This window comes from Vombatus ursinus, unplaced genomic scaffold (genome assembly GCF_900497805.2).
Source record: "Vombatus ursinus unplaced genomic scaffold, bare-nosed wombat genome assembly UNPS02014961.1, whole genome shotgun sequence".
Lineage (NCBI taxonomy): Eukaryota > Metazoa > Chordata > Mammalia > Diprotodontia > Vombatidae > Vombatus > Vombatus ursinus.
Window position 1 is genome coordinate 768,780 of NW_020954739.1, and position 11,173 is coordinate 779,952.

General features: G+C 44.5%; 1 protein-coding gene across 1 annotated transcript in view; it reads right to left on the reverse strand.

Moving 5' to 3' along the window:
* The window catches only part of BABAM1 (BRISC and BRCA1 A complex member 1), a 9,694-nt gene extending 3,284 nt beyond the window's left edge, over positions 1 to 6,410 (reverse strand). The window contains exons 1-3 of the mRNA XM_027845425.1: positions 6,274 to 6,410; positions 3,524 to 3,855; positions 1,746 to 1,804 (exon numbers count right to left, since the gene is read on the reverse strand). Of these exons, the coding sequence (XP_027701226.1) occupies positions 1,746 to 1,804; positions 3,524 to 3,799 (335 nt within the window). The 5' untranslated portion in view covers positions 3,800 to 3,855; positions 6,274 to 6,410. The remainder of the gene's footprint in view (positions 1 to 1,745; positions 1,805 to 3,523; positions 3,856 to 6,273) is intronic.
* Positions 6,411 to 11,173: the final 4,763 nt, after the last annotated feature.

Here is an 11,173-nt window from a genome sequence, read left to right on the forward strand (position 1 = left end):
GTCAAGCCCGAGAGCTAAAAACAAAACCAGGGCCGCTCACCTGCTTGCCTTTCTTGGTCTGTAGGTCCCACCTCCCACAATAACCATTTGATAGGCAGATAGCTCTTTGAAGGCAGGTGCTATTTCTTCTATGTGTCAGCTCAAATGGCCCTAGAACAATCTCCATCGCCAAGGTCCCCCTTAGACTAACCAACTTTTTCTGAGGATCTGAGGTCGAGCAAAAGGGGAAGGGGTTACAGGGCTCAGTAACGAGGGAGCTTCAACTGAACTGGCAGTTCTCATCAAACACCTGGCCTCTGTGGTCTGTGGTTTCTCATGAGCTTGGGTCAAACTTCCATGTTGTCACAAAAGGACAAAGTTGTATAACAGAAGGACCACTAGACTTTGCAGTCAGGAGACCCTGGTTCAACTCCCTGCCACCTACTAGTACATGCCCTCCCTGAACTTCATTCTTCATTTGCAAGATGAACTGGGGTGGACGAGTTAGCCAATCACTAAGGTCTCACTCCCAGTCCAGACATACTATATTTTAAATCTCTCCCAACTCTGATTCCCTATGTTCTAAGGTTCCAGCTAGCTCTACGTTCCGTGTTCTAAAGTCCTTTCCAGTTCTAGGATTAGAAAGCACTTCCATCTCTGATATCCTGTGTTCTACGTTCTAAGGTCAGGCCCACCTAGATTTGACCACCTGTGATTCACTTAAGGCAAGGGAAAGGCCCTGGCTGGAAGCTGGAGATCAGGGGGACTTCTAGTATCTTCCCAGGAAATATCTTCCCTAATATCTTCCCAGGAAATGGAAAAGGAGTAAGGGGAAAGAAGCAGAAGGGGAAGGAGAGGAGGAGCAGGGACTCCTCCCACACTCACTCACCCAAGTGGTGTCGTCATTCACCACCACTAGGGCAAACTCATGGCACTTGTCAATCTTGTGTTTCGTCCGAACAAACATCTCGATCATCTTCTGGGACACGTTCAGGGCGTTGGTCTTTGAGCTGGTCAGGGATGAGAGAGGACACTCAGGAGGTTCTAGGCAGTGCCAAGGCACTTTTCAGGGATGGAGAGCCACTACGGTTTATCCAAGGACAGGTACCCTCAAGACTTATGACATATGTTGGGAATGGAGGCTCCATTAAGAGGTCACTTGTCTGGGCTAAGTCACAGGGGACTCCTCACTGTCACCGTCAGTCAGTGTTATGTTCTATGGGATCCCAGGGCCAGAGGAGAATCAGGCTAAGACATCCTCCACCCACCCATGCAACAGAGGGTATCCCGATCATTTCTTCCCTTTTCATGCTCTGCATTCCTGCCCCACAGAAATCTGACTGGACGGTCCCCCTTTCCCTCCAAATAAGATCACAACTGATATGCTGCCAAAAGAGCTAAGACGGCTACAAATGGCTTTGCCCTCTATGCTTCCAGTCCAATCAGCTGCCAAATCACATTGATTCCATTCTCCTCATTCCTATTGCTATCAACCTCGTTTACCTCTTCACTAGACTAGTCTAACTGCTTCCTAACTGGTCTTCTAATCTCTTTTTCCTCTCCAACTAATGCTTCATGTGCTGCCAAAGTGATTCTTCCCCCAATACATGGGTCCACTCTGCTCTCTGTGAAGGTATCATAGGACCAATTCCACTTTGTTACTCTAACCTTCCCATCTGTCCTCACCTAAGGATCCAAAGGTGGAAGAAATGCAGGATCAGAAAGTCCAAATAGGCTTATAAATTAGAGGAGAAAAAACCTCTCACCCATTAAATGACTCCAGTTTTGGCAAAGACATTTCCTCTGATAGGTCCAGGCATATGATCTGTGTTAAAGACAATTGCGGGTGGAGAAAATGAAGAACAGTTAACACGCACTTAAACCCACCTCCCTGTCCAGCCCATCCCCAGTAAATCATTCAGCCCCCTTGAACCTCAGGCAAGCTGCAAAGTAATAATGTTACCCCAGGACAACTGTGCTGGCCCCACCATCAGGACTTCTTCTTCTTTTCTTTTCTTTTTTTTTTTTTTTTGTCTAGGCAACGGGGTTAAGTTACTTGCCCAGGGTCACACAGCTAGTAAGTGTTATGTGTCTGAGGCCAGATTTGAACTCAGGTCCTCCTGAACCCAGGGCCAGTGCTCTATCCACTGTGCCGCCTAGCTGCTCCAGGACTTCTTTTCTAATAAAAGAAAGTCACCCCAAGGATAGGACTCCTTTAGAAAGAGGGATTCACTTGAGACACCACATTCTTGGTTATGGCTTAAATCAATCAACAAGGATTTAGCAAAAACCTATATAAGACTCTTTGTGAGATTTTAAAAACTCTATTATTTACTAAATGTGTGACCCTGGACAAAACACATTTAGTCTCTCTGAGCCCCAGTTTCACATGTGTAAAATGGGACCAAAAAATCCTACCTTACAAGATTGTGGTAAGGATCAATGGAGGTGCCGAGTACTAAGTGAGCTAATAATAACAATATAACCCAGTCTAATTGTGGAGTGGGCCCGGTGGGCACCCATTCCCTCTAGAATGGCAGGAATTTCCGGTTCTACCAGGAAGTCCTAAGCAGCCCAGCTCTGTTCCAAACCAGAGACAATGTACTAGAATTCTAGGCCATCAAAGTTGGAAGAGATTTTTATGATCACTGAGCTCAGAAAAATCTGGGAAGACTTGTATGAACTTATGCATAGTGAAGAGAGAACCACAGAATTATTAATGTACTAATAACAACACTGCAAAGACAAACAACTTTGAGAGACTTAGGAACTCTGACTGACTCAATGATCAACCACAATTCCAGAGGACACACAGATAAAATATGCCACCTACCTCCTGACAGAGAGGCAATGGACTCAGAGTGCAGACTGACATATTTTTTTAAATGGCCATTGTGAGAATTTACTGTGTTTCACTATACATAGTTTGAACAGGGGTTTTCTTTTCATTCCATTCTTAAGGGGATAGGGGGGCATGGAGAATGAGGGGAGAGAGGAGGTGGAAAAAGAAGATGGACTTTCACTGATTGAAAAAAACAAAATTTAATTTTTAAAAATCCTTTAGTCCAACCACTTTCATTTTATAGGTAAGGAAACTGGAGCTCCAGGGAGGGGGTGTTCTTACAAAGCCAAGATGAGAACCCAGGCTCCTCCCAACTCTGGCTGGGGAAAAAGGTACAAAAGGAACTAAATATCAGTTCTTGGCCAACTGGCTTCAGCACTTAGGTGAAAATAAGGTTACTCTAAAAGCAGCTTCCCAGAGGACAGCACCAGGCTGCAAAGTGAGTTCTGGTGTTTAACTATCCCCTGACTCCTGTACTCAGTACAGGATCCTAGAAATAGGAAAGCAAGAAGTCTCTTTGGGCATAGGACCCCGGAAGCCTTCTGGGTCATACAGATGCATGGTTCCCTGTGCCCTCTCATTCTGGGTCCTCCCATGGATCTTGTCTGTGCAACTGAGAGCTCTGCACTGAGGCTTGTGCTACCACAATTAGGGCTACGACAAAAGTCTCCCAAGTTCTTCAAGCCAGACGCAGATACATACCACCTTCTCTGGGCAATTGACTCTGGGAGTCCGGACCTGAAATTCTGGAGTCTGTGGTGGCACCTGCCAGGGTTTGCCGTTGGTGCTGGGTGGGTTCTGTGGGCTGTCATCAGCACTGGCTGCCTCACCCTCGCCTTCACTCCGACTCCCCACACTAGCTTGGGCACTCAGGGCTCGGTCTTCAGCTCCCTCTGGGTTGGATCGGGTCCGAGGCCTCTGCTCCATCGCCCGCTCCTCCTCCTCATCTGCAGTACTTCCTGATTCTACTGGCTCCATGGCTGGGGACCCCAAGCTCAAATTGGAAACTCAGCTCAGAAGACAGGCCGACTCCTCTGAAACAGTACCAGGGATAATTTGATTATATTAAATTAAAAAGGGTTTGCACAAACAAAATCAATGCAACCAAAATTAGAAGGAAAGCAGAAAGCTGGGAGACAATTTTTACAGCCAGTGTTTCTGATAAAGGCCTCATTTCTCAAATATCTAGAGAAATGAGTCAAATTTATAAGAATACAAGTTATTCACCAACTTATAAATGGTCAAAGGATATAAACAGGCAGTTTTCACATGAAAAAATTAAAGCTATCTATACTCACATGAAAAAATGCTCTAAATCCCTATTGGTTAGAGAAATACAAATTAAAACAACTCTGGGGTACCACCTCACACCAATCAGATTGGCTAATATGACAGAAAAGGAAAATGGTAAATGCTGGAGAAGCTGTGAGAAAATTGGAACACTAATGCATTGTTGATGGAGTTGTGAACTGATCTAACCATTCTGGAGAGCAATTTGGAACTATGCCCAAAGGACAACCAAACTGTGCATACTCTTTGATCCAGGAATACCACTACTAGGTCTGTATCCCAAAAAGATCATAAAAAAAGGAAAAAGACCCACATGTACAAACACATTTATGCAGCTCTTTTTGTGGTGGAAAACAACTGGAAATTGAGGGGATGCCCATCAATTAGGAATGGCTAAACAACTTGTGGTATATAAATGAAATCGAATACTATTGTGCTGTTAGAAATGAGGAAGAGGCAGATTTCAGAAAAACCTGGAAAGACTTACATGAACTGATGCTGAGTGAAGTGAGCAGAACCAGAACACCGTACACAGTAACAGTAATATTGTATGATGATCAACTCTGACAGACTTAGCTCTTCTCAGCAATATGATGATCAATGACAATTCCAAAAGACTCATGAAGGAAGATGCTATCCATATCCAGAGAAAGAACTGTGAAGTCTGAATGCATTTTGAAGCATACTATTTTCACTTTTGCTGTTTTTTTATTGTTTTTCCTTTCTCATGGTTTTCCCATATCAGATTGCTTGCTGTCTTGGGGAGGGGGGAACAGGAGGGAGGAAGGGAGGGAGAAAAATTTGGAACTCCAAATCTTATAAAAATGAATGTTGAAAACTATCTTTACATATTATTGGAAAAAATAAAATACTATTAGGTGAAAAAATGGATATACTAATCCTAACCTTGTATCATGAGGAATGAGAAAGAGGTAATGTAAAGTACTCATAAACCATGTCATGAGGGGCCATAATGATGCAACAATTTTTTACTGCTACATACCATGGGACTATATCTTTTTTTCAACAGCTCCAGTTTGTGCTGAACAAAAAATAACTATCTGGTCTAAGAGAGGCAAGAACATGTGGCATTCAATCTGTGGGTGCTTTGAAAGGGAAGGAAAGTATAGGTTTAATATCAGAATTAGGAGATGCCTTAGAACACAGAATGTCAGCCCTGGGAGGAGGAGGGGGCCTAAGAACACAGGTTGTCAGAACTGGGAGGGATTTTAGAACAAAGGACACAGAATGTTGGAATTGGAAGGGCCCCTAGAAAACAGAAATGTCAAAACTAGGAGGGCCCTTAGAACACAGGATGTCAGAGCTGGAAGGGCCCTTTGAACACAGACTGTCAAGCTGGGAGGGCCCTTTGAACACAGAATGTCAGAGCTGGGAGGGTCCTTAGAACACAGAATGTCAGAGCTGGGAGGGCCCTTGGAACACAGGATGTCAGAGCTGGGAGGGCCCTTAGAACACTAAATGTCAGAGCTGGAGAGCCCGTAGGACCCAGAATGTCGAATGTCAGAGCTGGGAGAGATTTTAGAACAAAGAACACAATGTTGCAGTTAAAAGAGACTTCAGAATAAAGAACATAGAATATACAATCTCAGAGTTGGAAGGGCTCTTAGCATCTTTGCTCCTAAGGTTCTCCAACATGAAGTAACACTTGAGGTCTGCCAGGACCGGCGCTAGTCACTGGTTAAACAAACATAAAAAAGTGAAACAGACCCTTCCCTCAAGCAGCTGACATTCTATCAGGAGAAAATACATGCCAGTGTAAATAAACACAAAATACACAGGAAATAAACACAAGGTAATTTCCGGAAGAGGCTCTAGCAGCTCAGTGAATCAGGAAAGACAGTTCCGAGTTAAGTCTGGAAAAGAACCAGGGATTCTAAGACAGAAACTAGAAGGGAATGCACTCCAGGCATGGGGGTTAGTCCCGCCTATGCAAAGGCACGGAGGCGGTAGATGATACGCCAAGCACCAGGAAGGACCACACAGGCCAGCAGGACACCGACCGAAGGCGCTGGGAGGGGCCTCGCTGATTACCGGGTCCAGATCCATCCCTTCCCGGGGAGGATGCTGAGGCCCCGAGAGGTGTGGCCCCCGACCCCGCCCCCCCACCAGCGGGCAGAGCCCGCCATTTCTCCCACTCTCACCTCTCTCCCAAGCTCCGCCGCACCCTGTCCTGAGCTGTCTCCGCCTCGGCTCTCAAACTCCCGGAGCCGCTTACCCGGCAGTCGTCTCAGCAGCGGCAGCTCCCCCCGGAAGCCGCCATCTTCTCCCCCGCCCCCGGAAGTAGGGCCGCCGAAGGGCCTGCTGGGAATCCTCAGAGTTTCCGGAAGACGGAGCTGAGGCGAGGAGGGAACAGGAGGCGGGACTGTAGGGGGCGTGGCCTGGGACACGAAAGGCCCAGACTGACAGGATAGTCTGGGGGCGGGGCCTGAGGGCTAAGGGCGGAGCCTGGGTTTAATTTCCTCTCTCTCTGTCTCTGCGTTTCTCCACTCCTTTTTAGAGCATGAGGGTCTGCTAGAGGTTAGAGAGAAGCTTGTCAAGGGGGCTGAGGGAAAGTTTCATAAATAAGTATGTTATCCCACTGAAATACTCCAAAAGGTGTCAGTGAAACAAAAATGTTTACTGAATAAGGCTTTCTTTAAGAAAAATTCATCTTTGTTTTTTATGTGCATATCCACGGTAAAACCCTAGACTGTATTTTCCTTCATACCAGCACAGGTTAGTGGAAAATCGACGAAAGCCAAGGTAGTGGAGGGACCCAAAAAACACCCCAAGTTCCTAGTTCCTTCAGTTAACTCAGCAAGCCCTCATCATTAATTATTAAGCACCTACTATTGTTCCTGGTGCTTTGCCAAGTTCTGTGGATACAAAAAGAGACAAAGAACAGTTTTTGCCCTCAAGGAGCTCAAAACCTCCAAAAACATGTACAAGGTATTGGGAAGACAACAAGCAAAAACTATGTACAAACATACAGAATAATTAGGAAATTGTTAAGAAAGGGAAGGCACTAGGTTTAAGAGCGGTTGGGAAAAGCTTCCTGTAGAATATGTGAATTTAGATGGGGCTTACAGGAAGCTAGGAAAGCCAGAAGGTAGAGAGATGAGAAGGGAGAGCATTTCAGATGTGAGGGACAGTGGGAGAAAATGCCCAGAGCCAAGAGACCATTGTCACTAGTACATGGCAAAGGGTAAGGTGCAAGAAAACTGAAAAGTGAGTGGGACTAGTTAATAAAGGCTTTGAAAGCTGAACAGAGCATTTTGCATTTGATCCTGAAGGTAACGGGAAGAGAAAGCCTCTGGACTTTATTAAGTAGGAGGCTGACATGATCAGAACTGCACTTTAGGCAGGGCAGCTAGGTGGCGCAGTGGAGAGACCACCAGCAATGAAGTCAGCAAAACCTGAGTTCAAATGCAGCCTCAGACCAAACACTTGACACTTACTAGCTGTGTGACCCTAGGCAAGTCACTTAACCCCAATTGCCTAAAAAAAAAAACCAAACAAAAAAAAAAACTGCACTTTAGGGAAATCACTTTGGTGGCTGAATGGAGGGTGGATTAGAGTGGGGAACGACTGGAGGCAGGCTGCTATTGCAGTAGTCCAGGCTTGAAGTGATAAGGGCCTGCATCAGGGTGGTGGCAGTTATCAGAGGATAGAAGAAATATTCGATGTTACAAAGATGTTACAAAGGTGAAATTGAAATTGACAGTCTTGAAAACAGATTGGATTTGGGAGTGGGGGTGGGGAGGTGAAAGAGAATGAGGAGTTGAGAATGACCCCTCAATTAGGTTGCAAACCTAAGGGACTGGAAATATTGTTGTGACACTCAACAGTAATAGGGAAGTTTGGAGGCAGGAAGAGTTGAGGGGGAGAGATAATGGGTTCCGTTTGGGGCATGTTGAGTTTAAGATGTCTCTGAGAGGGGCAGTTAGGTGGTACGTCAAATAGAGCGCTGGCCCTGAAGTCAGGAGAACCTCAGTTCAAATGTGAACTCAGGCACTTATTAGCTATGTGATGCTGGGCAAGTCACTTAACCCCGAATGTCTCAAAAAAAAAAAAATTCTCTTCTCACATCCCTGTTTCAAGAGGCATTTTCCCATGCCCCTTAATACTAGTGACTACTTGAAAACTCAAAATTAATTAATTAAAAAATGCTAGTGACTACTCTCAATTGATTATCTCCAGTTTGTCCTGTCTGTAGGTTATTGGGGTATAGTTGTTTGCCTATTGTCTCCTCCATAAAATGTGAGTTCTTTGAAAGCAGGAATTACCTTTTACCCTTCTTTATCTCATCACGGTTTAGCACACTGCCTGGTACATAGTGGGCATTTAATATATGCTGACTGACCCCTGCCTTAGTGACTCAAAGGTACAATGTCAGGGACTGCCATTCTTAGAGCTGGGAGGGACCTGGGATGCCAGCTAGTCCAGCCTGACCAAGATTCTCCTCTACAACCTCCTGTCAAGCAATCATCTGGTGTTTGTTTGAAGACACCAGCCTCTGTCTTGGGAGGCAGTCTGTTTCGCCCTGAAATCCTCTCTAACTGAAAGGAAGCTCTTCTCATCTCAGTGTGTTCTAGGTGTGTTACATCTGCCTCTGCAGCTTCTACCCTTTTTCTGGTTCTGCCCTGTTGGACCCAATAGAATAAAACAAATTGCTCTTCATTTCCCCTCCCTCTTCCCTCTGCAACCCAACTGTCTCTTTTTGAGATTAAATACCCCAGTTCAACCAATCCTCACGTGTCAGGGTCTCAAAGCCTGTACTTTGCTGCTTTGATTTGGACCTCTTCTAATATAACAATAACCACAACAACAACAACAACAACAACAATAATAATAATAATAACAGGTAATATTTATACATAAATATATAATATAAATATATAAATAAATTTTATATATAATAGATATAAATATAACAAATATATACATATAATATATTATGATATAATAGATACTATTTAGGCCCTACTATGTGTAGGCCCTGTGCCAAGTACTTAAAATACAGGCCTACTTTGTTTTATTGTTCTTTGAAGACATGGGGGGGTGGGGTTGTTGCTTGTTATTTTGTTTTATAAATGGAATGTTTGTGGCAATTCTGCATCAATGATCTTTGATATTACTATTGTAATTGTTTTGGAGCACTATAAACCTCACCCATATAACATGGCTAACTTCATTGATGAATGTTGTATGTGCTCTGACTGCTACACCAACTGGCCATTCCCCATCTCTCTCCCTCTCCTCCGGCCTCCCTGAGAAACTGAAATATTGAAATTAGGCCAATTAATAATCCCTACAATGGCCTCTAAGTGTTCAAGTGAAAGGAAGAATCAATGAATGAGGCAAACTTCATTGTTATCTTATTTAAAGAAATTGCTATAGCCACCTCAACTTTCAGCAACCAACTCATTAAATTTTCAGTATGAGCATTTAGACTTTTTTTTTAAAAAATCAGCAAATGCTCCAAATCAAGGCTTTATTTTATTGTTTTGCTGATTGTCTGGATTTAGGAAAGTAATGGAGAAAATATTAATAATGCAGATAAACTTAAGAGTGTGTCATAGGTTTTTGGAAAGCCTGTTGTTAAACACTTACCAGCATACCCCTGGATATAAAACAAAGAATAAAACAGTCTGTACTCTCAAGGATATTACATTCTAATAAAAGAGACAACATACACATAGAAAATGTATACAGCATAGATATGAAACGGGGCTTTACTTTGTTCATGCCAAGATCACCTATCATGGAAACACCACGTAGACCATATTCTGGACCATATTCTGGAAGAAGACATTCTACACTCCCCTAGTCTCTCTCTCTCTCTCTCTCTCTCTCTCTCTCTCTCTCTCTCTCTCTTTCTCCCTCCCTCCGGCCCCCCTCCCTGCCCCCCCAGCAGGGAGTGAAGGTTCTGTTCACATGAACTGGGTGAGGAGGTGAGGAGAAGGGCTACCTTCCCCTCCCTCTCGTTAGCTGTGTGCCTTGGGGTTTAGGTCTGTTCTGTTTGACCTTTTTCATTTCTAGGTACAAGCAGTAGAATCTACACCAGACCTGGACTGGAGCCACAGGGACCTTGAAGGCAAGATTCCATGCTCCGTGTTGCTGCCTGACCAGCAAGAAAGGCCTGAGAAACCAGGTGCCTGGGACTCAAGCCCCAGAAAGGCTTTGGCCTTGGAACTTGATGGGACTGTGCTACATAGGAACTGAGTTAGGCTGTGAACCTGATCCTCTTCTCCTCCCCATAGACCGAGGTGGTGCTGGGGGAGAGGGGGATTATACCTTCAGGTTTTCTCGAAGGAATGTTTTGTATGTTTGTTCTTGTTATACCTTTTAAGTTATACCTTTGTAAAAACTAATCTGACTGTTAAGTGGTTAAATGGAACTGGAGTACAGGAGATCCTTAAAATTGGCGGAATATCATCAATTGGGCCTGGAGCCAATAGTAAAGACTAACCCCCAACCCTTATAGTCCTTTAAGGGTACCGAAGCTTCGTGGGAGAGAGGTGAAATTTAACACACCTAGCTTCCAAGCAGTGGGATCCGGAGTAGACACTGTTACACATGTAAAGTGAATAAATACAAATGTATACAAAGTAATTAAATGTAAGGAAGTTTTAGAGGGAGGGCACTAGCAGTTGGGGATGGATCAGCAAAGATCATGCAGAAGATGGTGCTTGAGCTGTGTCTTAAAGGAAGGCAGGGACTCTATGAGGCCGAGGTAAGAGGAGAAGGCATTCCAGGTCTGGGAGATGGCAAGGGCAAAAGTACGGAGAGAGGAAATGAAGTGTTATATATGAGGAGCAGAGGCCAGTCTGGCTGGATCACAGAGCGCAGAAGGAGGAGTGTGGAAAGATGGTTTAAGGTCAGGTTGTGTAGGACTTTAAAAGTGAAATGGAAGAGTTTATATTTGGGAGCAGCTAGATGGCATAGTGGATAGAGCACCCACCCTGGATTCAGGAGGACCTGAGTTCAAATCTGGCCTCATGACACATGACATGTACTAGCTGTGTGACCCTGGGAAGTCACTTAACCCCCATTACCCAA